The sequence below is a fragment of the Apodemus sylvaticus genome, chromosome 12 (assembly GCF_947179515.1).
Source record: "Apodemus sylvaticus chromosome 12, mApoSyl1.1, whole genome shotgun sequence".
Taxonomy (NCBI): domain Eukaryota; kingdom Metazoa; phylum Chordata; class Mammalia; order Rodentia; family Muridae; genus Apodemus; species Apodemus sylvaticus.
In genome coordinates, this window is record NC_067483.1 from 38758379 (window position 1) to 38785826 (window position 27448).

The 27448-nt window shown below is 46.1% G+C and overlaps 1 protein-coding gene across 2 annotated transcripts; it reads left to right on the top strand.

Moving 5' to 3' along the window:
- On the top strand, window positions 1-27448 carry Lemd1 (LEM domain containing 1). Of its 2 annotated transcripts, XM_052200929.1 has the most exons (6): window positions 1-82; window positions 1024-1146; window positions 4714-4784; window positions 16714-16716; window positions 26343-26419; window positions 27205-27448. In XM_052200929.1, the coding sequence occupies exons 1-6, from the start codon at window positions 1-3 to the stop codon at window positions 27446-27448; spliced, it is 600 nt and encodes a 199-aa protein (XP_052056889.1). The 2 variants fall into 2 exon arrangements, with proteins under 2 accessions (XP_052056889.1, XP_052056890.1); XM_052200930.1 differs by lacking the exon at window positions 16714-16716.

Sequence of the window (27448 nt, forward strand, 5' to 3'; positions counted from 1 at the left end):
ATGGTGGATGTGAAGTGTCTGAGTGACTATGAATTGCACAAGCATCTTAGGACGCTTGGGTTCACACCTGGCCCAATATTACGTACGTCTGCAGTTAATATTGGGGGCGGGGGGGGCGATTAATGTGCCGCTTATGAACTACTTCCAAAATGTAAAGCAGAAAAGTGGAAGGAACATATGCAGTAAAAGCTACTGAAAATAGAAAGGAAAACAGACATATGGAGGGAAGAGGTAGCAGACAGTCTAGGTCCTTACAGACAGGAAATACAAGGCCAGGGAGGGGGAGGGGCTGTTTTTATTTTTTATTCCTTGATGCTGAAAGTCCAATTCTTTATCATCTTGGGTTTTTATATGTGCCCTCTATTTTCACTGTCTATATTCCATGTAGACAATTTTGTCCCAGTGGCTCTCAGAGGGACCCAGCACCCGGTTATTGATAATCTGCAGATATTAGCTGTTTGTATAATGGTAAGAATAACTTGAGTGGCTGTGGTGTCCGGCTCACTGTTAGGAGTCATACATAGCTGTCCTAGTCGGGTTTCTATCCCTGCACAAACATCAGGACTAAGAAGCAAGTTGGGGAGGAAAGGGTTTATTGAGCTTACACTTCCACATTGCTGTTCATCACTAAAGGAAGTCAGGACTGGAACTCAAGCAGGTCAGGAAGCAGGAGCTGATGCAGAGGCCATGGAGGGATGTTTCTAACTGGTTTGCTTCCCCTGGCTTGCTCAGCTTGCTTTCTTATAGACCCCAAGAATACCAGCTCAGGGATGGCACCACCCACAAGGGCACCTCCCACCCTTGATCACTAATTGAGAAAATGCCCCACAGCATCATGGAGGCACTTCACCAATGGAAGCTCCTTTCTTTTCGATAACTCCAGCCTGTGTCAAGTTGACACACAACACCAGCCAGTACAGTAGTCAATAATGAAAGGTCCTAGAAGAAAGGTCTGGGTTATGAACTAGCTGGAGCCCTGTCTATACAACATAGAACGGTTTAATTCTCCATTTTGTTTCTCAGCTTCCACCAGAAAGATGTACGAAAAGAAGCTAGTGCAACTGCTGGCCTCCCCTCCCTCTGAACTACCTGTCGTGAAAAGACCCGGCAGGCTGCACGGCCCTGAGGACAGTGATGACAGTGAAGGTACCGTTGTCTGCGGTGCTGCCAGATGGCAGCATCACGTTTGTTAATGCCCTGTCCAGCGTGGCTTACACGCTGTAAATGATGCGCACGCTGACCTGTGAAACAGCCACTCGGCCTCTGTGCACAGAGCCTACCAAACAAGCCCCTAGGCTGTAAAATCATCTGCACGGCAAAGTCTGTAGGCTGGGTAGGATAGCGAAGGAAGGACCAGCCAGTGTGCACATTTTTTACCTAAACCAGAGTCAGATTGTGTATGTGGAGTCCTTGAAATCAGTTCCAGCCTTCCGTGAGGTTCCCAAGCTCTGCTTTGTCTCAAATGGGTACATTTCACTCCGACTTTCTTTGGATTAGATGATTTCATGCTCAGAAAGAAGGATGAGGCAGCTTGCACCTCTCTGAACTTCTCACACACAAACTGCTGAGAGCAGCTTTGGAGACCAGTGGGTGGGTGGGAAGCGGTGATTCTTTGACTTTGCTTTCAGTGGCCTTGGACCCCGCAAGCACACTACATAAAGCAGCAAAAATTGTACACCTGTAGTTGTCCCTGTCCCCAGAGTTTTTTGAAGATGGCGTTGGAGAGCCCCACGATATATCCCACAAACATTTCCTTGGAGTTCTCTGTGAGCCCAGGGAAACAGCACCTAATGCGGGCCACCCATGTCTTCCAGACAACCAAGCCCTTCAACCCTCACAACACTTAGCTGAAGCCAGAGAGCGAGAGTGACTAGCCCAAAATTACATCACTGGGGCGTGGCTCTAGAAGATGAACTGGGCTGTGTCACGATGAGCTAAACATCTTCAACATTGCTCTCTGTCCAGCATCACAGCAGAAATTCAATGTGTGTTTGAGGGCAAAGAGCAAAGCAGGCAGGGCTGGAGGTGTAGCTAAATGTGGACTAGTGAGCACAAGGCTGAGGACCACCTGGGCACACAGGCACACACACACACACACACACACAGTGACCAAACTAAGACCTGAACTCAGAACTCAGGACCTACTGCCTCTTAAACTTGTGCTTCCTATCTCATAGCCTGTACTTGAAGAACGTTGTATTTTGGACCATGTGTGACCTATAAGAAAGGACAGTTTCCCATACTTATTAACAGTTCAATTAAACAGTCTAAGTGGTTTGGAAAAAAAAATCTTGATATCGAATGGACACAGAGATTTCCCCAATTGGCACAGTGAGCTTATTTGGAAGGAACAGCAGGATCTAGAGATAGACCCCGTTGGCCGGTAGGTAGGTAACCTTGGGATAGCCGGTATATACAAATAGCCTTGGGACAGTGGCTGTCTCAGATGTCTCCATTTCCTTCCTGGGGAAGAGGCTTGGATGGCTGGTCCATACAGAGGAACTTTTCAGGGCTGCTAATGAAGCCAAAGCTACGGGAGCTAAGCTGTAGCCAGCTCAAGCTGGTTCTGGCCAAAGGTCCCCTCCTCACTGGCTGTGCAGTTCCCAGGGCACAACCTCCACAAAGGTGTGTCTCTGCTGAGGCTGAAGAAGATTGTTTTCCATTGATGATCTTGACTGTCTCCACTGGGTCTCCCGGGTGCCATCTTCCGGGCCAGAGTGGAACTCTGCTTCATGCACTGCACACTGGGGTGCTTGCTCCAATCACAAAGTCGTCCTCCAGAGGAGGCCTGAATTGTGTATTTAAGGTCAAGTTTGCCACCTGAAGCTTTCTACCGCATTGGGATGGAGGGTTGATCTATCCCACCCCTCTCCAGTGGGTGGGCAGGAGGCTTTACCTGGGGTCATCCTATGAAGAGTCAGCCTGGATCCAGCAGGTTACAAAAGCAATTGCAGGGGTGAGCATGGGAGCAGAAGAGAGCAGGGACAGAAAACTCCTCAGTCTCACAAACAACCAGGGATTCGATTTTCTCATTTCCAGTCACTGTTCTGGGTAGTGGAGGCTTCAGCTTAATTGTTTGACCCTTTCTGTTTTATTGAGGGTGAGGGTGAGAGATAGGTTTTTATACTGTGTAGCCCTAACAGGTGTGGAATTCACTACATAGAACAGGGTCATCTTGGTCTTGCAGTGATCCTCCTGCCTCAACCTCACTAGTGATGAAATTACGGGTGTGTGCCACCACACCTGGTCAGTGACCTCTTCTCAAACTTCTCAGATGGCAGAGAGCCTGCTGTGGTGGAGTGTGTCTGCAATTCCATCCCTGGGGAGGCTGAGACAGGAGGGCCTCCGCTTGGAGGTTGAGCCTGAACATGGAGTGAAACCTTGCTTCAAAACATCAAAAGCAAAATAAAGTGCCTCCACGAGCAACTAGCCTCATGCACACCAGCACCGAGTCCTCCCCACATCCCAGCATTGAGTCCTCCCCACATCCCAGCACCAAGTCCTCCCTACATCCCAGCACTGAGTCCTCCCTACATCCCAGCACTGAATCCTCCCCACATCCCAGCACTGAGTGTCCACCCTCATATCCCAGCACTGAATCCTCCCTACATCCCAGCACTGAGTGATCCCCACATCCCAGCACTGAGTCTTCCTTACATCCCAGCACTGAGTCCTCCTTACATCCCAGAACTGAGTCCTCCCTACATTCCAGCACTGAGTGCTCCCCACATCCCAGCACTGAGTGCTCTCCACATCCCAGCACTGAGTCTTCCTTACATCCCAGCACTGAGTCTTCCTTACATCCCAGCACTGAGTGCTCCCTACATCCCAGCACTGAGTGCTCCCCACATCCCAGCACTGAGTCCTCCCTACATCCCAGCACTGAGTGCTCCCCACATCCCAGCACTGAGTCTTCCTTACATCCCAGCACTGAGTCCTCCTTACATCCCAGCACTGAGTCCTCCTTACATCCCAGCACTGAGTCCTCCTTACATCCCAGCACTGAGTCCTCCTTACATCCCAGCACTGAGTCCTCCTTACATCCCAGCACTGAGTCCTCCTTACATCCCAGCACTGAGTCCTCCTTACATCCCAGCACTGAGTGCTCCCCACATCCCAGCACTGAGTCCTCCCCATATCCCAGCACTGAGTCTTCCTTACATCCCAGCACTGAGTCTTCCTTACATCCCAGCACTGAGTCCTCCTTACATCCCAGCACTGAGTCCTCCCCACATCCCAGCACTGAGTCCTCCCCATATCCCAGGACTGAGTCCCCCCTACATCCCAGTGTCAGTATGGGCTGCTTTCTGCTGCTGACCTGACCCTCTTGCCATTCAGAAAGCCACTGGCTTCCCTTCTTTGGGGTGCTGTTTTAGATAGAAGGCAGAAAAGTCCTTCTTCTCCTGGCATTTGGGGACACACAGAGCTCACAGCTGGCTTTCAGGGACAATGCTAAACTGAGAACAGCAGCTCTCAGAGAGCCCGCTAGCTTATGTCTCTCTGAGGCGAGCAAACATGACAGCCAGGCACGTCCCCACAGGAGGCCTGTGCGCAGCTCCCGCAGCTCCGGAGGAAGAGGCTTTTCTCTATAAAGGGCACTGTGAATTCTCTTCCCCTAGCGAAAGCGCCCTGTGGCTGAGAGAAAACACTTGGTGTTTATTTCTTCTGCTGCCTCATCTGTTCTCCTGGCCTGCTTTCCTTTTGTTTCCCCAGATCCGGCCGTAAATATCATTTTGAAAGGAAATATCAAGTTCTCAAACAACAAAGGCAAGGAAACCAAGAAGGTATGAGCAGTTCTAATGCATGAATACTTCGACATGTATGTTAAAAATAAAAATTAACACTCTCGGACATATAAAGAAAAACTCACTACATTCTGCTAGAGTCATAAAGTCCTAGTCTAGACCTGATCTTTTAATGAAAACAAAAAAAAACAAAAAACAAAAAACAAAAACGCACCTTTTGGAATGGTTTTTCTAGCTAGGACCCAGAGAGTATCAATGACCCTTTCGCCCCACAGTGAAAGTGTTACCATGGGCCGCTGGCTTCACCCATCCCGCACCTCTCCTCAGAACACTGGATAAATGTGTGGGTCTCTCATCTCGTCCCTTTGCCAGCCAGACATTGAAACACGGCTTCCACTCAGACTGACCACAGTGGGACTGGAGAGCAGGCATGTGAGGGGCTCCCTCAGGAGAGGCCTGGCTGGCTGGCTGGCTGGCGGTCCCCGACCACGGCTTGTCTGTGGCATGCTTTGGGGAAACCAGTTAGTGTGAGTAGCAGCATCCAAGGGCTCTGCCTGTTGTCAAGTGAGGAAGGGGCCTGTGCTCTCTGGCACTGAGCACAGCAAGGAATTGGTACTGAGGAAATCACACACTGGACTCTCCTGGCTTCTTGTTCTGACCTCTGACCCTTACTATTCTGAGGCATTTCCCTGGTGCCTCTGTTCTTTTGCCTCTCGGCTTCCCCACCCTTGGCTCCCCCACTCCAAGGGGTGCTTCCTGACTGCTGTCATGCTCTCTAAATAAATGTCCTCATGCTTGAGACCGCTAGCTTTAGCCATCTCTTCTTCGTTTTTTAATGTGACTTCCCCTGGTTACCACCTCCTGCGCCAACTCCTCCAAGACTCTCCTCAGGCGTAGGCCTGTGTCGAGTTGATGTATTCCTTCACGGTCTCCAACCGTCCCTCCCCGCTGCATCCGCTCAACAAACGAGCCCTCGCAGGCGTAAGTACTTTGTAGATTGGATGTGTTCACACCTTGCACCATGGTTGTCCCCTGTTTCTGTGTACAGGAGAGGCATCAGGAGCAAACACATCCCCCACACAGATGGCCACTGCCGCCCAGGCTCTAAGCCCCAGACCTCTTGTGGAATACCTACTTCTCATAGAAAGTAGACTTGAGACTAGAATCCTGTTTTTAAACTTATTTCAGGCAGGGCTAGGTGGTTTGTACCTTTTGTTTTGTTTTGTTTTGAGACAGGGTTTCTCTGTATAGCCCTGGCTGTCCTGTAACTCACTCTGTAGACCAGGCTGGCCTTGAACTCAGAAATCCCCCTGCCTCTGTCTCCCAAGTGCTGGGATTAAAGGCATGCACCACCACTGCCCAGCTGGTTTGTACCTTTAATCTCAGTACCCAGGAGGCTGACGCAGGAGGATGGTGAACTCCACAGGAGCCTGGGTTGCACAGCAAGACCCTGTCTTACAAAACCAGTCAACCAAACACCAGAGGTTAGGATGTAACTCACAGCAAACACTTGACTAGCATTCTGCCAGCCTGGGCCTCATCCCCAGCTCCACCCAACAGAAACCTCTCTTCTGCCCTCACAGGTAGCCCATTCCCACCTATATTGTTCCTGGTTTGCTTTTGTTTGTTTATTTGTTTTAAAGATTTATTATTTTATGTATGTGAGTTCACTGTTGCTGTCTTTAGACACACCAGAAGAAGGCATCAGATCCCATTACAGATGGTTGTGAGTCACCATGTGGTTAATGGGATTTGAACTCAGGACTTCTGGAAGGGCAGTCAGTGCTCTTAACCACTGAGCCATCTCTCCTTCCCAGTTTACTTGTTTTTAATAATGGCAAAATCTTCCAAATTGTTTTTTTGCCTCTGACTTTTCCCAGTCTTGGGTGTATCTATCAGCTGAGGCTTAGCCACGCCCACCACTCACTCGCTCCGCCCTCCAGAGACACCGTACTTCCTGTGACTTTCTTCTCTCAGGTGGAAGCACCTGGTATCTCAGCCAGTGTCTCCGCAGCCTCTGTGGCAGCTGCTTCTTGTGCCTGGAGCTCTCTCCGTTCTTCTCATTCCCAGCTCTCTTTTCCTCCCACTGTTTAAATCCTGTGATTTTTTTTTTTTTTTGTAAGAAACGCTTCAAAGGCCACTCATCTGAATCCCTTTGAAATGATACTTTACCTCATTCATTAGCTGAACCGTCACAGGATCTGAACCTGACAGGAGCCTAAAATGTATCCCACTAAGCCTATCACACACAGTTTTACCAACAAATAGGTTAGTTGCAATTGGATTCTAATATTTAAACTACCCGAAGAACTTAAGTAAATGAAAAGAAACCCCAGGTAAACATGGTGATAACAGACTCCCATTCAAAAACAGCTCGCATTTGATGAAATGATTCTGAGAAAGCAAGGCATTTTCTAAAAGGATTTTAAAAAGAAAAAGAAGTCTATGAAATGGCTCACTGAAGGAATCCTTTCTATTCACTAAACCCCAGTTCCTCAGAAAACCCTTTTGTCTAGATCTCACAAAGATGGTTACAGTAGAAAAAGCAACCTGCATACTTAAAACACCTAAGCCTGGAAGCAGAGGCCTGCAGTCTTTGCTTTACATAAACCCGAGACAAAGCTGCATTGATATTTTCAACTGGCGATAGAATTAAATAGGAAGTGGGTGACTGGCACAGGATCCTTTAATGTGAAGAATTTATATAAGCCATTTGGATTCTTCAAAGGGCCCCACGACATCGGCTCCACTTTAAGTCTGGAAGTGACCGTAAGTAAGCCTTGAGGTTGCAATGTAAAGATGGTAGGAAGTGTGTTTATTTAGACGCGTGTATTTGGATCAGTGTTTGGAGCAGTGGTCTGCGCCAAATAATCTTGTCAGTGTCTAGGAAGGGAGGGTTTGTGTTTGTTCATTTCCTCTTCTTTCATTTTAGAGGGGTCCGTAGTGAAGTATGGCTATCCTGAGACTTGGACTGTGACAGTTTGTACGCCTTCTTAACATAACAAATGTGTATTTTGTCAAGCCACTTACATAACCTGCTGATTTCGTCGTTAAGACCATTCCAAAAAGCCAGGTCAGGGCTGAGGTGCAGCTCAGTAGCAAGCGCAGGTCTGGTGAAGAGCACAGGCTAGCCTGGTCCTTGTGCAGAAGTCCGCAGTGCTATTCCCCTCACAGGGACTGAACATGGCTCATCTTTCTACAGTTGGGGTGAGAGCTAGGTTTGCAGTTATAACTCAGGCTCCTGTCTCCTCCTTCAAAGGGCTTTTTACAGTCGACTGAAAGGTAACAGTCTCCACCGGCCGCTTGTCTAAAGTGGGATTTGAGGACAGTACTTTGTGACTGATCACCCAAACAAGGATGGAGACTAAAAGGGGCTTACGAGTCAGGGAGACTGGAACAACAAGTGTAAGCTGGGACTGTCTGGGTCAGAAAAGGACACATGATCATCTGGTTGTAGGGCCTGTTCCAAGGACTGACGTATTCGTGTGTGCACACCTCACTTTGAGAGTGAGGCTGTAGGCAGAAGCCAGAGGGCAGCTGTCGAACTTCTGGGTGTGGGTGTGAGGTGGGGTGTCTTTCTGTCTGTATCTTCCTGTCACTGTCTCTATGTCTGCTCTGTGTCTCTGTCTCTGTCTCTGTCTCTCTCTCTCTCTCTCTCTCTGTGTGTGTGTGTGTGTGTGTGAGAGAGAGAGAGAGAGAGAGAGAGAGAAGGAGATGGAGCTCTGCTGACCCCTCTGAGGTTTTCTTGTTTCTGCCCAGAGATAACTGGGCTGTTTGTGGCCGCTGCCTCAATTTCCCCTGGTCTCCAGCCTGGGGGAGGGGTCCTCCCATTTGCTGCCTTTCCTAAACATTTCCTCCCCACTTCTCACACGTGGCTCCTGCCTGGGGAATCTGCTTTTCCAGTCAGCCTTCCCCAACCCTTTGCCCACGAGCTTTCTCTCTAGGTTGTGAAACGTTGAACGTACAAAGCTTCATCTTTGCTCTTAGTTCAATTCATCTCTAGGCCTAGGCTTAGGGACTTCCTGGTCCCCACTGGTCGCTTCAGGAGCCTTGGTCCTACAGTGAGGGAGATATGGTCTCTTTCTCTGATTTCCTATTCTTCACCAGATGCTTTGCCCCTTAGACATTACAACTTAGAGAGACAGTGCTTAGGTCACAGTGGGTGGACAACAATTTAGAATATGAACAGACAAACCTTCTGGCCAGACTCAGCCTATCAGCTAAGTGCCACTTCTGAGTCCTGGACACTGTCTTAAAGCTGCTTGAGGGTGCAGAGAGAGGCATCATTTCTACCCTGAAGAAACCCTTTTTGGTTTTGAGACAGCGTCTCTCTTATAGTCCTGGTTGGCCTGGAATTAGCGATATGAGTTCAGGCATATAAATCAGACTGGGGATATAGCTTGGAACAGAGTAGTTATGCCATCTAATAAAAGAACCTTAGCTACAAGTAAGAGCGATTTTCTTTGTTAGCAGGATTGGTCTATAAAAAGCACAGTATTTAATTATCTGCAATACACAATAACATAGTTAATGAAAAAAAATAAGGAAATGGGAATAAGATCTTCAGTATTGAGCTCCGAATGATGCAGAATATGACTTACTGGCGTGCCCAGAGGTATATTTATATAAGTAAATATTCAGGCATAATTAAAGACTGCTTTCTGCATGTGACGGAGGCCCTGTGTGTGTAATAAGCCAGGCATGGTGCCACACACCTGTGAACCTAGCACCTATAACATTATGGCGGAAGCACTCCAAGTTCCAGGCTAGCCTGAGCTACATAATGAGAAGTCTGGCTCAAAAAACAAAACAGTGACCAGAAAAGCTTACGTGCTCCCTGGTGTTGAGGACTCCTCCTCTGAAACCTTATATTTACACCCTTTTCCAATTCCTTGAACATTTTAAAAACTAAGTTACTTTGCACTAATTTCACAGGTACATAGTAGCAAGAGTAGAATAGAGAATTCTGTGCTCTTTTACCAGACACGGTTGTTACTGTGTATCCTTTCCGATGTTCCCTGGGTTGTGTCTCTGAGCTGTCTTGAGGGCAAACTGCACAAGAAGCCCCTAGTCCTCAGACAGGAGCTCTGCTGTCCTGCTTCAGAGATCCACCTAGAGCCAATTGCACCTCCAAAGCACAGGCCCCACCAGGCTTCAAACGCCATCTCAACAGTATCCTTTTGCTCCCTGGTCTACCGCCAATCCAGAAACACCTGTGCCATCTAGATCTCTGGTCTCTTCAGTGTCCTTCATCCTGGCACAGCAATGCCTTCCTATAACTCATGCCCTGGTCAAACTTTTCTTGATACCAAATGTGTGCTCGTGTGTGTGTGTGTGTGTGTGTGTGTGTATGTGTGTGTGTGTGTGTTGTGAGAGACAATATATCTACACCTATATTCCAATTTTTCAGAAAGAAACGGACAATTCAATTCACTTTTGAGAGCTGCCTGCAATTAGCATCAGATTTCACAGGTTGAGAGCTCAGTCTCCCAAACCACTTTCATTGTAGGTGCCAATCCCAATCCTTGACTCGACCGTGCATCTCAGTTTCTTTGACTCATTTCCTAGACCTGATAATTTGTGAGAATGACTCACAGATCTCAGGAACAGTGTGCTGGATGGTTTTATGTCAACTTGACATAAGCCAAAGTCATCTGAGAAGAGGGAACCTCAAACGGGAACTGGAATCTGTAAGATCGGGCTGCAGGCAAGCCTGGGGGAGGGGCATTTTCCTAATTAGCGATCGACTTTACTATCATTTCCTTCCTGAGAGCATACATCTGTCTTCATTTTATCAAGAGGAATTTCCTGCTGCCCTTTCCATAGGGCATTCGCGGGACAGCTTCATGGGCAGTAGACACCATTTATCATAACCCATGAGCCGAGGTATGATTTATTGGAGATAATTATTGATCGTGGGATTTCTTTCCTGAAAAAGTTTCTTGGCTCTCCTTATAGATGAAGAAATGTACAGGAATGAGGTGATGTGCCCAAGAATATGTAGAAAGCCGGAAGAAAAACTGGGATAGAATTTCTATTTCCAATCTTTATCCTGTTCTATTAAATGATCAAAGGAAAGGTGGCCTTAGTGATGAAATTGCTCCCCCTGCTGTCTGTTTTAGGCACTGCAGGAAGATTGTGCTAGGTGTTTACCAGGGCAGCAAAGGCCCCTTTTGGATTATTGATTCCTTTGATTGGTGGACTGTTCTAATTGCACGCCAAAGCTATGGAACATAGGTCAATACATCTAAATATGCAAATGAATGGATGGAATTTGCCTAAGTGGAGAGTTAAAAAGCTGAGTTGCACTAAGCTGGGTGTGGTGGCACACCTTCAATCCAGCTCTTGGGAGGCAGAGAGAGAGGTCTAGGAAACTTGTTAAAAGACAGCCAGGGCTACTTAGTGAGACCTTGTCTCAAAACAAGCCAGTAACAAGATTTAGCACTGCTAGACTTAATTTAATTTAATTTAATTTAATTCAAACTTTAGTTCTTTTGAAACAGGGTTTCTCTGTGTAGCCCTGGCTGTCCTGGAACTGGCTCTGTAGACCAGGCTGGCCATGAACCAGAGTTCTTGGTCTCAAGAGTTTTTGGATTAAAGATTTTCGTGTGTGTGTGTGTGTGTGTGTGTGTGTGTGTGCACGTGTGTGCACGCCGCGCATGCATGCACGCATGTGTGTGCACGCGCATGCACACACACACACAGACACACACACAGACACACACACACACACACAGACACACACACAAAACCACACATACACAGAGCTAGATTTAGCTTTTATCAATGTAGTGGTGAGATGTGTTACTCATGATTGCAAATGGAATTTCTCTTATTAATTTCTGATAAGATTGAGCATCTTTTCTCATATTAATTTTTCATTTGTGCTTTCAAATGTACTTTATGAAATGTCTATTTATGTCTTTTGCCCTTTTTAGTAGATTGTTTATCTTATTGGTTTATAGGGATGACTTAGATATTGTGGATATCAGTTGTTTCTTAGCAATGGAGGTAGCGATACCCTTTATTTGCTTTGGTTTGTCTGTTCACTCTTTTTTTTGCCTTTCAAAAATGTTTTTGTTTTTAAATTACTTTCAAAGTTTATAGACAGCTTCCAAAGAGAATGTCTATATGATCCTCATCTAGACTTAACCATAGGTTTTGTTTATTTGTGATGTGATATGATGTGATCTGTGTGTGTGTGTGTGTGTGTGTGTGTGTGTGTGTGTGTGTGTGTGAGGGGGAGGGGAGGGAGAGAGACAAAGAGACAGAGAGAGAGAAAGAGAGAGAAAGACACACACACATACACACACACACACACACACACACACAGAGAGAGAGAGAGAGAGAGAGAGAGAGAGAGAGAGAGAGAGAGAGAGAGAGAAAAGCAGACCAGCCAGCCAGTTGATGGTGGGTGATGGTGGGTGTTTTTCTCAGTTGTTCTGGGTCTTAATTTTTTGAGGCAGGGTCTTGTTGAACCTGGAGCTCTCCATTGGACTGTAGTAGCTCCTGGGAGCCCCATGGATCTGCCTCTTCTCTGCCCCCTCCATGCTGAGGTTGCAGACAGCCATTATACCTGGCTTTTACATGGGTGCTGGGGATCTGAACGTGGGCCCTCATGCTTGCACGGTTGCTACTTTGCCCTGTGGTGGTTTGAATGAGACTCCCCATAGGTTCCCATGTTTGAATACATGGTCCCCAGTTGGTGAAACTGTTTGGAAAGGCTCCAGAGATGTGGCCTTGTTGGGGACAGTATGCCACTGGAGACAGGCTTTGAAGTTTCAAAAGCTCATGCCTTTCCTAGTCTTTCTCTGACTTATCCTTGTGAATGAGACGTAGCTCTCAGCTAACTGCTCCAGCGCCTTGCCTGCCTGCCTGCCTGCTGCCATGCTTCCTACCATGATGCTCATGACCCAAAGAAATGCCTCTATAAGCTGCCTTGGTCATGGCATCTTATCACAGCGATAGAAAAGTGACCAAGACACTCACGGAGCATCTCTCTAGTCCTCAAACAGGAACGTTTTTATTGTGATGAAACTCAAAACCAGAGTTTATATCACACAGTTCACAGGCAGTTAATGCATTCAGAATGTGGAAGCAATGCCTTGATCTAAAATACCCCCCACCCCACCTCCATGCAGTGCTATGGTTACAGTAGGAAAAGCAACCTTCATACTTAAAACACCCAAGGCTGGTGTGCAGGGAAGCCTGAATTCCCCAGTCTCCTCCCTGCCTGTGCAGGAGCTGTGCAGCACCTGCCTTTTGTTTCTGTGGCATGATCTCTTCTGGATATTTCAAATACATTGAACCCTTCAGTGTGTGATGCTTTTTAACCTTACACAGGGTTTCTGAGATTCGTCCACATGGTTACATACATTTCCCTCAGCACTTCCTTGCTTGGAAGACTCCATTACATGTATAAGCCACACTTCATTATTCAACACCCCTTCGGCACATTTAGGTGTCTTGACGTTTAGGGTATTGCAAATTGTGCTGCTATGAAGGTTCTTGCTCAAGCATTTGAGTGCCTGACTGCAGTGCGTTGGGACCTGGCAGGGGACTCGCTAGGTCATATGGTAGCTATGTGTTTAACTCTCAGGGGAGTCACCAAACTCCTTTCTTGAGCTGCTGCCGTAGGTCACATTTCCCACTAGTGACATGTACGCTACCAATGACCCCACTTCTTCGCCAACACCTGTTGTTGTTTTCCTCTCTAGTGTTCATATTATAATTATCTTATAATCGCCCATGTTTATTAACTGTTTGATTCCCTGGGGTCTATTTCCATACACAGGCACAGCACATGTTGATAATGTCTGTCTCCTTTCTTTCTACCTTCTCTCCTCTTCCCCTTTGAATGTCCTTGTGGTTTCTGGTTTGTTTTGCTTTTAGAGACAGGGTCTCATACTGTAGTCCAGGCTGGCCTCAAACTCAGGAAAGCTTCCTGCCTCAGCCTCTCAAGTGCTGGTATTGCAGGTGTGTGCTGACACACCTAATCCATCTTCATTTCTTTTCTTGTTATCTGTTCGTTTGCTTGTTTGTTTTTAAAAGGTTTATTTCATATATATATATATATGAATACACTGTAGCTATGTTCAGATGCACCAGAAGAGGGCATCAGATCCCATTACAGATGGTTGTGAGTACCATGTGGTTGCTGGGAATTGAACTCAGGATCTCTGGAAAAGCAGCCAGGGCTCTTAACTGCTGAGCCATCTCTCCAGCTGCTGCTTGCTTGTTTTTAAAGACAGAGTCTCAAGTAGCTAAGACTGGCCTGCTACTGTCTATGTAGGTGGGGATGAGTATCTGCATCCCTGAGTGCTGGGGTTACAGACGCGTGCCATCATGCCTAGTGTGAATTGAGCCCAACTGTGTGTGTGCTAGGTTAAGTTCTAATGATTATGTCATTTGATTTGAATTTCCCTTATGATTAGTGGCATTGAACATATCTTCATGGGCTCATGGTCTGTTTCAGTGTCTCCCAAATACTGAATATTTTCTTTCTTCCAAAGGAAGAAAGTCTTTCCAAATCTTTTGCTTATCTTTTTTTTTAAAGATTTATTTATTTATTATATCTAAGTCCATTGTCGCTGTCTTCAGACACCCCAGAAGAGGGCATCGGACCCCATTACAGATGGTTGTGAGCCACCATGTGGTTGCTGGGATTTGAACTCAGGACCTTCGGAAGAGCAGTCAGTGCTCTTAACCACTGAGCCATCTCTCCAGCCCCCTCTTTTGCTTATCTTTAAGAGGGAATTTTACTCTTATCTTCTTGGGATGTCAAACCTCTTTACATATTGTGAGTCTTTGTCAAAATATGACTTGAGTATCTTTTTCTCACTCTGAAACCTGCCACTTTGCCTTTTCCATGATGCCCTTTGGTGTAGAAATCACATGATGATTCATGCCTGGATTTCTCCAGGTATCTCCTCTCTGTGACTCCCTCCGCCTCTTAAAGCAAGATGTCTTTTTATCAAGTTTGGGTTATTTTCAGTCATTATTTCTTCAAATACTCCTTCCAGGTTCACTTCATCCTTCTCTTTCGGGGATCTGATGCAATGGGTGTGAGACATTTGCTTACGGCTCCCTGTGACTCTGAGAACCACCTAATGTTTCTTGGTCTGTTCTCTCTTCTCTCTGTTACTGGGTGATTTCTTTTTCTCTGTCTTAGAAGTCGTTGATTCATCTAGTGGGGCTTTTTTCTTTTCTTTTAATTAATTTCTAGAATCCACACCTGGCTGCTTCCTGTAGATTGTGTTTCTCTGTGGAGAGTCTTTCTGTTTGGCTCGGACATGTTCAGTGAAGCATGTTATGATGGCTGCTTCAAACCCCTGGTGAGATAATTGCAGTGTCTGCACTACCCTGCTGCCGATGGCTATTTAGTCAGTGTTTACCGGGTTCTGTAGCCAACGCCAGGAGCTTTCAATTCTCCAGCCGAGCACCTACCTGGTTGACTCTCAGTCTCATGCAAACCTTCTGTCTTGGCTGACCTTTCATGGCAGACTCCCTTGAGGTGGCTGGTCTGCCAGGTACGGATAAAAGTCCAGATTCAACCCTGGGGAGAGTCATTGCATGTGTGTGCGTGTGCGTGTACACGTGCGTGTTTGTGCATGCATATGTGTGCATGTATGTGCATGTGTGCATGTGTGTGGGGGCATGTGGGTGTGTGTAGAAGGTCCCACCTACAGACATGACGTTCCAGGCTCTGTTCACTGTGACTGATGATCTCTTTGGCTGGGACAGGGCAACTACTATCAGAAAGTTTTCTGTCTTACTAGGCTGTCACTTTCTCCATGGCTTTTCTGAGGGCAATGCTGGAAGATCTGCATCAGTTGCCATCTCTAAGGTGACAGCTTTCCCATCACTCTCTCCTGGATAACCGAGGTAAAGAAGTCCGCAGATCTCCAGCGCTCTGTTCCCGTGGTCTGCCTTCCAAAGCCCTTTCTCCACAGGAACTTTTGTGTGCCTGTTTCATGCATAACATCTGGAGATGAGCCCCGTGAGAAAGGAAAGTGCCTAAAAAGATTGAGTAAGAAAGTTGGTCCCAGCTGGGCGGTGGTGGCGCACGCCTGTAATCCCAGGACTCTGGGAGGCAGAGGCAGGCGGATTTCTGAGTTCGAGGCCAGCCTGGTCTACAGAGTGAGTTCCAGGACAGCCAGGGCTACACAGAGAAACCCTGTCTCGAAAAACAACAACAGCAACAAAAAAAAAAAAAAAAAAAAAGATTCAGGTAAACCTAGTAAAGTAAAATGGTGGTGTTATTATGAGAACCTTTGCTATAATCATGTTAGTAAATCAGGGATTTGGGATGAACCCAATTTTTTGTTTTGTTTTTGAGACAGGGTCTCACTATGTAGCTCTGGCTAGCCTGAAACTGACAATGTAGAGGAGATTGGCTCAAATTCACAGATAGCGATCTGCCACTGCCTCTCTGGGACTAGGATTAACCCAATTTTAAAGAACTCTAAATCAGAAGGGCATTTTGTTGTTGCTCTCCCTGAGAGCTAGCTGGTCATAGCCTCAGGTTTGCTACGTCATCTATGAAAGTGTCCGATTCTACATGGAAGTCATATACATATACAGCACTAACGAACAAGGGTGTGGGCAGGCTCTGTGTGATGGTCCAGTTGGAGAGACTGCTGTGTCCACGTCCTAGAGCACCTTGGCTCTCCCAAGTGCAAGAGCAAGAAAAACAGGAACCAGAGAGGGCAGGAATTCATCTGACTTTTTTCTTCACTACTGTAACTGGAGGTGCCAGCTTGTGAAATGTTGGCTGGCTCTGTGTTCAAGGTATAAGAAGCATTTGAAAATGCAGCCTTGTGCTTCGCTGTAGACAGTCAGTGATGGCGATAGTCAAGTTAGATCTTTTTTTTTTAAACTCAAGTGTGATCTAGGTGCGAAGGCTCTTGCCTTTGATCCCAGAGGCAGAGGCAGGCAGATGGCTTTGAGGCCAGCCTGATCTACATAGCAAGTGGCAGGAGAGCCAGCACCACATAGAGAGATCAATTCTTCTTTAAAAAGAGATGACGGGGGGGGGGGGGGTAGGGGGGGTGGGGGGGGGGTTGGGGAGGTTGGGGTTGTATGTGGATTCCATGGTGTCCTGGAACTTTGGCTTCCCTGGAGCTGGAGTTAACAACAGTTGTGACAGGGGTGCTGGGAATCAAACGCTGACCTTTTGGTAGAGCGGTTTCTACTCTTTTTTTTTTTTTTTTAACATTTTTTATTGATTCTTTGTGAGTTTCTCATCACCTACCCCACTCATCTCCACACCCCTCCCATATCTGTCCTCCTCACTTATAACTTCCCCCCAAACAACAATAACAACATCTCCCATAGAAGCTTCAGTGTGTCCCACAGCACACCCTTTTGTCCACACATCTTTAATTGCAAATGTTCATTGTGGTGAGTCACTGGTCTGCTTCGAGGTCTCTGGCTTCTGCTACACTGTCAACACTGGAACCTCACTGAGCCTCCCATAGGATATTGGGAGTTGTTGCCCTGTGTTGTGGAGACCCTGCAGCTTTGATTCAGCACGGCTGGCCCCTTATCACGCTAGAGCAGTTCGTAGAAGGGTTAGATGTTGGGGTGGGCTGACTCAACTGGGTGGTAGCTGTGGTGGGGCTGGGTGGTAGCTGTGGTGATCACCCTGCCAGCTCTCCTGCCCCATTCTGCCAGGGCCAGCTCTCGTGCTCTGCCCAGGTGGGGGTGGGCTAGCTCTCCTGCCTCTGGCAGCTGGTGAGGGGTAGGACTGACACTCCTGTGCTGGACCCATTGGGCTCAGCCCTGGCAAGGGGTGGGGCTAGCTCTGCACAGCCTTTGCACATCAACATGGCCCAGGTGACAGCCCAGGCCAAGGATGCCCAAATGGCCTTTGGTGGTAACATGGGTCATGGACATCAACACAGACCCCTGCCATTGCAGGGCAAAGGACCCAACATGGCCCTCGTAGCAGCCCAGGCAGGGACATCACCGTGGCCTCAGGTGACAGCACAGGCTGCTCATACCTCCTCCGGTTGTTTCTCACCGCCCTCACATTTCCGGTTCTGGTTCCTATTCTCTCTTCGGTACACAAACCCTTCCGCTTCTCTTTCTCTCTTATCTCTCAACCACAGACTTGCTCAACGTAGAGGCGCTCTCCTGCCTGTGCCTTGTGTCAATGGCAGCCGGTGGCCTCTCAATTTCTACTCTTAGCCGTCTCACAGCCACAAATGTGACAGTGTAAAACGACTTAAGGTTGCAGGCTGATGATTGTTCATTCTGGCCCTAGATGCTAGCCCAGTGTTTTGTAGTTGACTAGAATATAACACAGTGTGACACAGTATTTTATATACAATCCACTTTCAGAGTCAATATGATATACTTAACTACAAAGAATTAGTACAAAATAGTCCACCTGGAAAAGAAATCTTAAGAAAAAGGCTATTTCTCAGAAATTCCAGAAATGCCCAGGAACAGAACTAAGGGCTGCATATAGGGCTTCCACAGGAAAATAATGATTTGCTAATTTACTAATTAATGGAAAGCTTTAAGAAATAGTTTGACATGTTTTCAATGACAAACTTTCCTAATAGGAAAAAAAAAACCCCTCTAACGGTTTGAAGCCATAATACCTGGGTTTAAGACAGGAGTGTCAGCGCCCGGCTGCTGGGCTCAGTCAGGATGTTTTCCCAGTATGTTGGAGACTTCTGTGCTTAGGGCTGTAAAAAAAAAAAAAAGAGCAAACAGGAAAGAAAGAACAAAACCAGACTTCACAATCTAACTAGCCTTTTATTGATCATGTTAGCGCAGATCATTTAATGTCGTGAGTTTCTATTTCATCATCTACAAAATAGTATCCATAATTAGTTCCTTGGATCCCAGAAGGACTGAGGGAATTGAGGCACACTGCATACCCAAGGTAATAGATGCTCGGAACACACTGTTTCTAACTGCCTGATGGAGCTGCACTGTCACATTGCCTGGGACCGTGATACCCAGCAAGGTCTCAGCACACAGCTTGGGCAGCTTCCTGGCACAGTCGGTCCCCTCACCAGCTAGGTCACCAGAACAAGCTGCCGACATGCTCTGTGCTTCTGTTTCCTTATCAGTGGATAAGCTTAATAGAAGCCCTTTCCTTGTAGGCTAGTCTTGAGACTGAGTTTATTTCTGTAGCTAGAATTACAGAGCACATGGCTTATTGTGTTGGCATACGTCTGACTTCTCGTATTTATCATGACAGCCATGGCCAGCACTGGGCTCCTGTAAGCAGGATTCTCTGCCTCGTGTGCAGGGGTGTAGTGAAGAGGCAGAGGAGACAACCCTGCTCTGCACCTCTTTTTTCTTTGCTCTCCAGCAAGGAGGTGGCTCACAATTCTCATCCAGGCATAGAGTCAGTGGCAGGGGGATATCTGTAGTTCTAGACCATCCTCATAGAACGAGTTCCAGGGCAGCCAGGGCTGCATAAAGAGACCGTATCTTAAAAAAAAAGTTCTCCATATACAGGCTGGCCTGGCCTTGAGCTTGAAGGGCATTCCTGCCCCGGGCACTCATGCGCAGCCTTTCTGCCATTCCAGGTGTGCTTCACTGAGCCCAGGGCTTCACTGGACTGTTTTATAGATCTCAGCCCTGCACACAGGGAGAGAGAAGCATAGATACATATGCTGGGCAGGGTGGTGCATGCCTTTAATTGCAGCAGTCTATGAGTTCAAGGCCAGCCTACTCTACAGAATGTGTTCCAGGTCAGTTGTAGCTATGTAGTGGGACCTCATCTCAATTAAAAATAAAAATTGAAAAGGAGGAAGCAAAGACATTCTCCCCAGGGTGTCTACCCTGGTTTAATCATTATTGTAATGAACTCTAGTATATTTTTGTTCCATTGTAAACAATGTTTATGGTGGAGATCAAAGTATAACATTAAAAGGATTTTTTTTCCTTTGGTTTTCTCGAGACAGGGTTTCTCTGTTTGGTCCTGCTGTCGTGGAACTCACTCTGTAGACCAGGCTGGCCTTGAACTCAGAAATCTGCCTGTCTCTGCTTCCCAAGTGCTGGGATTAAAGTCATGTGTCACCACCACCCGGCTAAAAGGAATTTTATTTATTTATTTATTTATTTATTTATTTATTTATTCATTTATTTATATGAGTACACCATTGCTCTCTTCAGACACACTAGAAGAGGGCATCAGATCCCATTACAGATGGATGTGAGCCACCATGTAGTTGCTGGGAATTGAACTCAGGACCTCTGGAAGAACAGTCGGGTGCTCTTAACCGCTGAGCCATCTCCCCAGCCCCTAAAAGGAATTTTTAAAAAGATAAAATATAAAGCCGATGGTGGCAGTGATGTCTTTAATCTTAGCACTTGAAGGGCAGAGGCAGGCAGATTTTTTTGCTCCAGGACAGTCTTGTCTACAGAGTGAGTTCCAGAACAGCCAGGGCTAAATCCTGTCCCAAAGAAAAAATAAATAAATATAAATCAGCTAATAGTGTAGACAACTATAATAAGACACCAGTGCAAAACCTGGTTTGTTCTTGTTTGTGATTTTGTTATTTCCTTCTAGATTTATTTGTGTGACAATCCAGTGTATGGATAGCTCGCATTGCTGTTGGCATAAGGTTCTCTAGTGTCCACCAGTTGACATATCGTGACCTTTTTCCTGAGATACAGCTTTATAACGTTATTAGTATATTAGTAGTGGTTCTGATGGCTACACAGCCAAGTGAACAGGTGCTAGCTTCTCTATATTGGAAAAAAATGCCCATCCTTTACATACTATACAAGAACTCTATATGTGCCGGGCGGTGGTGGTGCACGCCTTTAATCTCAGCACTTGGGAAGCAGAGGCAGGCAGATTTCTGAGCAGCCTGGTCTACAGAGTGAGTTCTAGGACAGCCAGGGCTACACGGAGAAACCCTGTCTCAAAAAAACAAACAAACAAAACAAAACAACAAAAACTCTATGCACACATATGTATGTATGTGTGTACACATCATATACTTATGCATATACACATACACATACATATATAAACAATTTATTAAGAAATAGGGTAGACTAGCACTCGGGAGTCAGAGATAGGAGGATTTCTGTGAATTCAAGGCCAACCTAGTCTACATGACAAGTTCCAGGACAGCCCAGGCTAGATGGCCAGGCTAGATAGGGAGACCATGTTTCAAAACAAACAAAAAATAGGGTAGGTAAGCATACTGTTCTACACCTGTAGTCCAGCTTGTAGGAGATACTAAGGCTCAGGCATGGCTGGAGTCCAGGGATTCAGGCCATCCTGGGCAACACTGCAGATGTCATCTCAATACAAAGGGAAGTAAAGAAACAAAGGAGCTAAAACCACTTAGGACAGGAAGAGAAGGAGGGGGTATTTGATTGCCTAAGAGCTGTGAAATCCTATAATTTGATTTTGCAATAGACTTTTATCATAAGTGCTTTATTAAACATTCCTATTTCTAACCTCAAGAGAAAATGTGTTGTGCGATAGACATGCAGAGGCTACTTACACTATTGTCTACTTTTGTGTATATAACTTTTTCTCTAAATCAAAGGCTTTTAAAAATGAAACTTGCTCAATAAAGAGATCTTTCCAGCACCATTGGGAACAGCACGAAATACCTCTTGCTGTACATGCATGGCTGAGGGAACCTTGGAGGAGCATTGTCCCTGAGAAGCTTTTCTTAGGAGGTGACTGAACCAGTAGGCCCACGAGGAGAGGGGGACACAGCTGCAGGCTCTGTTTGGGAATTTGGGCCACTGGTAAGGGCTCTTTGGGAAGGACAGAGAAGGTGGGGCAGACAGACTGCAGCCTTCCCATGGCTGTGGTCAGAACTAGGTGGGGTTTATATCTTCTTGCCCTATCAGGCCAAAGCCCTTGGATCTGCTGATGAGCCTGTAACAGTCTAGTCACCACAATTAGATGCTCAAGTGAGCATCATGACAGAATTCAGAGACCAAGGCATTTTGCTGTGGTAACCTCAAGAAGCCAGTCTCCCGTCCTTTGTCCCATGTGACACACACCCAGGTCCAGCCTCTTGGTCTTGTGGTTGGATGTCTACTTGGTTGGCCTTGGGTTATTATTCTGTAGAGGTAGCAAGTCTCCTTTTTCAGTCAGTGACTGACTGTTTGCCCTGGGCCTCAGATGGCACAATAGTGGTGTGAGGCCTACCCTTGTTTAAGTCCCAGGATTCCAGGGGACAAGCGAAACAGAACATAGCGCTGTAAGAGCCAACTGACCAAGGTCCAACTAATGGAGTGCTTACACAGTGTCTTTTCCTGCTTAGCTGTCTGTGGCTTGGATAGTGTGGTAGTCTCAGTATCTGCAGACCCCAGCATGTCAGCAAAACACAACAAATCAGATAGGAGAGATGGCTCAGTGGTTAAGAGCACTTTCTTTTCTTCCAGGGGACCTGGGTTAGTCTCCCAGCATCCACACGGTCTCTAGTTCCAGGAGATCTAACATATTTTTCTGGCCTTCTTAGGCAAGGCACAGACATGGTATGCATACATAGATTCAGGAATGTATACATACACATTAAATGAATAGATAAATAAGCCTTTTTTAAGAACCACATGTTTTCTGAGTAGGTAAATAAACTGCTCCTTAAGTATGCTATAGCACTCACAGGTTAGGGCCTCAGAACACAGAGAAAGGAGCAGCCTGCATGGGTAAGAGTAATAAAGAATCCTACAGAAGTTAGTCTTAGAAAGCAAGAGGTACAGAAGAGGCTGCTTCCATGTTCGAGGACAGCATTCTCCACTGATGGCACTGCACGACTCCAATTTCCTAACCTTTCTGTGTCTCAGTTCATCTCCAGAATGGACTAACAGCTTTATCAGAAATGGGGAGCATAGTCCCTCAGGCAGATCTCTGTGGATCTGCGGTGCACAGGACCTGTGCTGGTGGGTGGGAGTTAATAAGCAGGCGGTGGTGGCGCACACCTCTGATCCCAGCACTTAGGGGGTAGAGGAAAGTGGATTTCTGAGTTTGAGGCCAGCCTGGTCTACAGATTGAGTCCCAGCACAGCCAGGGCTATACAGAGATATCCTGTCTTAAAACAAAACAAAACAAAACAAAACAAAACAAAACAAAACAAAACAAGAACAAGGACAAGGGCTGGAGAGATGGCTCATCGGTTAGGAGCACTGACTGCTCTTCCAGAGGTCCTAGGTTCAATTTCCAGCAACTACATGGTGGTTCACAACCATCTGTAATGGGATCCAGTGCCCTCTTCTGGCCTGCAGACATACATGCAGGCAGAATACTGTATATATAATAAATAAATAAATCTTTAAAAGTCCCAAATAATAGACCCAGGCACCCTTTGAGGGTTAAATTATAACTATGGACAAGTGTGGGGAGACTTGATCCCCAGCACCACAATATGGAGGGAGAAAAAAAACCCAGTAACATGAGATTATTATAGTCAAATGGATGTTACTGTTTAAAAAGTCAGTTTGGAAACACTAGAGATGAGAAATATAAAGGTTTGCAGCTGGGTGGGAAGTAACCTAGGTGACCAGGAGGCAAAAGGCCAGAGCTCTGTCCGAAGCCTGTATCTGCAGGCCATCAGCAACCATGATGTCCCACAAGAAACACATAAAGGCTTCTGTTGCCTTTCCCACATACTCTAAATTGTAGGTAAAAACAAACAAACAAACAAACAAACAAACAAACAAAACATCTAATGAAAAGCTTCCACCAGTTCCAGGAAGGAGGCCACCCAGGATCTCCTAAACAAGGAGCCAAATATGAGTTTACCCACAGAGCTGCAGCTTCATGTCAGCTGACGGCTGGCAGAGCCTGCCAAGGTCAGGGATCAGCACCTCCTGCACGATCAGGATCAGCAACAGTGGCCAAGGCTAGCAGTTAGCAGGCCGGCCAAGGTCAACACCTATGAGCCACTCTCCTAACTTGGTGAACTGTGTGTGAGCTGCTTGAGACCACTTTGCCAGTTGGGGGAGGGTGCACAGAAGGAAAGCCCCCTCACACACACAGCTCAGGGACGGCTTCCTTCAGGGGCTCCTCAAGGCCACAGGATGCTAATCTGACCTTCCAGGCACCCTGTTTTGAAGGCTTCTTTCTGCAATACATTCTTTAAAATTTTTGCTTTTTTACTTTTTAAATTAAAATATAATTATATTACATTATCCTTCCCTTCAATTCTTCCAGCCTTCCCCTAGTCTTTTCTGTTCAACTCCTTTCCATGTCTGTCTCCCCACCACTCTCAAATCTATAGTCTCTTCTTCCCCAATAGTTATTGTTACATGTATAAGTCTTTCTCTCTCTCTCTCTCTCTCTCTCTCTCTCTCTCTCTCTCTCTCTCTCTCTCTCTCTCTCTCTGTGTGTGTGTGTGTGTGTGTAAATGAATGGATACAAGCTACTGAGTCCGCCATTTTGTTGCTTGTGTGTGTTTGCTTTGGAGGCTCACTTTGGATTGGATTACCAGTTAGGGGCCCCGCCCATGGGCTAGTTATTCCTCCTCTCTTGGCAGTCATCTGTTGTCTGTAGCTTCTTGTCCAGGGGTGTGACCCCCACAGGATGCTCCCTTTTTTGGGTTAGCCTGTCTGTTGCTGTTGCCCTGGCTTATACATTTTTTGTGCGGCCATTTATGTGAGAGACTGTTTCACAGCAGACTTCCTGGTAACCTGACCCTTATTAGCTTTCCATCCCTCTCTTCTGAGATGTCCCTCAGCAGCAGGCGCAGGAGTCATGATGAGATTTGTCTATTGGAGCTAGGTTCCCATCATCTGTTCATCTCTGCACCGGGTGCAGCTGTGGTTTTCTGTAATGGTCTCTATTTGTTGTGACGGTCTCTTCTTTGATGGATGTTGGTAGCCACACTTATCTGTGGGTGTAAAGATAAGATTTAGGATGTTGTAAGGATTACGCTGTTCTCTAAGCTTTCTGTATAATAAAAGATTTTAGAAATTCACCCTTCGTTGTTCCAAATTTCACTCTTCGAATTTTCGAGACAAGGTTCTGGAGCCTGCCTCAGTGGAGGCTTTAGTGACCAGAAAACAACTGGAAATCCCAGTCCCCGAGTTATACACGGCTAAGATGCAAATGTCTCTGTTGCTCCAAGAACCTCCATGTATTTCTGCTTCAGAATTAACTATAATGAACACTGTCATTATTATCAATATTTATTGAATATTTATTCCACACCAGGGTCTGTTTTAGTCATCTGTGTATGTTAATGCATGAATCTTGATAGATCTGTCTCACAAACAAGGAACAAAAGGCTACAGCTTTTCATTTTATTGGAAAATATGGGCTGGAAAGATGACTTAGTGGTTAAAGCGCTTGCAACAGAAGCTCAGGTCAGGGGTCAGAGGTCAGAGGTCAGGAGCCCACATAGTGCATGCAGGGAGGCTATGATGGCACATACTTGAAAGCCCAGCACTTGGGGAGTAGAGACAGGTACTCCCTGGAGCAAACCGGCTAGTCAGACCAGCTGAGTCAGTGAGCTGTGGGATCACGTGAGAGACTGTTCCTCAGCACACGAAGGGGGGGGGACAAGTGAGGAAGGCAGCGATGCCAGCCTCTGGCAGCACCAACCGTTAGTGCCGTTTGCACATTTTCACAGGCACCCCACCCACGCATCCAAGTGTATCAATACGTGAATTTATGCCATGTGCACATCTACACAAAAATGCAATGCCATAAAGGATATGTCTTTAATTTTAAAAAGATTTACTTTTTTCTCATTTTTATTTGTGTGTGTGTGTGTGTGTGTGCGCGCGCGCGCGTGTGTGTGTGTGTGAGTTTACATGCACCTGACATAGGTGCTAGATACCTAACCCAGGTCCTCTGCAAGAACAGTAAGTGCTCTTCATTGTTGAGCCATCGTTCCCCAAAGACATTTTTTTTTAATTAGTGAAAAAAAAACAGGGGTTGAACAGATGGCCAGTCATTTAAGAATATATCCTGCTCTCAGAGAACCTGAGGTCAGTCCCAGAACTCTTATGTCTTGCAGTTCACAACAATTCACTCCAGCTCCGGGGCTCTGGCGCCCTCTTTTGACCTCCTTGGGTACCTGCACACACATCACACACACACACACACACACACACACACACACACACAAATGGAAATAAAATAAATCTTTGAAAAAGAAAACACAGTTGTCCCAAGTTGTTCTCTAAAAGAGAAATGTCTCTTACCGTTTTCTAGTACTTGTTCACAGACAACTTTTTTCAATAACTTTATTATTTACATGAAAATGACAAACACTTTTTATTTATTTATTATTTATTTAGACAACACACTTTTTAAAAGTGGAACAAAGAAAAAGGAAATGATCTCCAAGCCACAAATTAGTAAAAAGAGACAGACGGTGGCCCTAGTGCTTAGTAACAGTAGCTATTTTCACCATGCAACTTTAGATGCCCTAGTGTCTGTTGTCCTCCTGTGAGTCACTGAAGTAAAAGATCACTTCATAGCTCTGGGTGCTTTTTCTGATCACTGAGGAATGACAAACCATTGAGTATTAAACTACCTGGTATGCCTACAACTTGGGCTAGTTTTCAGATTTTTTTTCTAGCATAATAACAAAATTACAAGACATTGCAAATAAATTCTTTTTGGCCTTTTCTTTCTGCTTATGTCAGAGACTTGAGGCTTCTACTAATAAAGGAAGAATCTTAGACATCTACTACCTGAGCCAGAAGCCCACAAAGAAAGTCAGGTAAAGGCTGATATTTCTGTGTCTTAGGGCCTTGGACGTGCTAGCCAAGAGCTCTGCCCCGAAGCCCATTACCAGTCTCAAGTAAAATCTTATGTAGCGTAAAAAGACAGATATTTATTGGGTGTAAAATTCATTATTCAGCTGTCTGTGAAGAGCTTGAACCTGGAGAGAACCCACCAGACAGACAGACTTGTAATACCAAATAACGTCAAAGTCAAAGTCTATATTTTATATTGTTCATATTTGGAGATAAGAAAATGGGGGTCGGAAGGTGGAGGGTGTTGAGGAGATGTGAAAAGCCTCTGGGGGCGCAGACTAGAACCCCAAATCCTCTTTTGAAGTCATCTGGAGAGGGTTGTTGCTGCTTGAGTTTTGGAGGCTGGAGAAGAGTTTATATTTTAGAAGGGACGTAGCTCTGATAAACGCTAGATGACGAATGACTTCATTACTCAGACGGATCTAAGGTGCAAGTCACTGGTAGAGCATGAGGTCTTAGGTTCAATTTCCAAACAGCAACCTCAGGGTCTGTTGTGACTCCTCCCTATTCCTTGTACAACTTTCCACTGGGGACCCAGAGACTATAAGTTTCTGGAGCCAGACTTTTCCAGGGGCCGGACATTCTCCGCAGCACTGAGAACCCTCCCACTCCCTGATATGGGTTTATAGCTATGAACACTACCATGTTTTCAGTGGATCTAGAGCCTCTGAGTTCCATACATTTACCCTCAGAAGTGATCAGGTAACAGCTGATTACAATCCCAAGAGCCTCTGGCATGTTTCCACAGGTATGCTGCAAGATCAAGTCCGAGGAGTAAGCGTAGATGTGTCTCCAAAGTCGACTACTACGGATTGGAGAGTAGCTTCCCATACCACAATCCCAGGAACTACTTCCTGAGCCGCGGAAACGGCTTCCCGTGCCAGAGCTCGGAGAACGGCGTCCCATGGAGCTTGAAGCTGGCTGTCCTTGGGATTTTCTTCATTGTGCTGTTTGTCTATATAATCGTGGAAAAGAAGCCGCTCTTCGGTTAA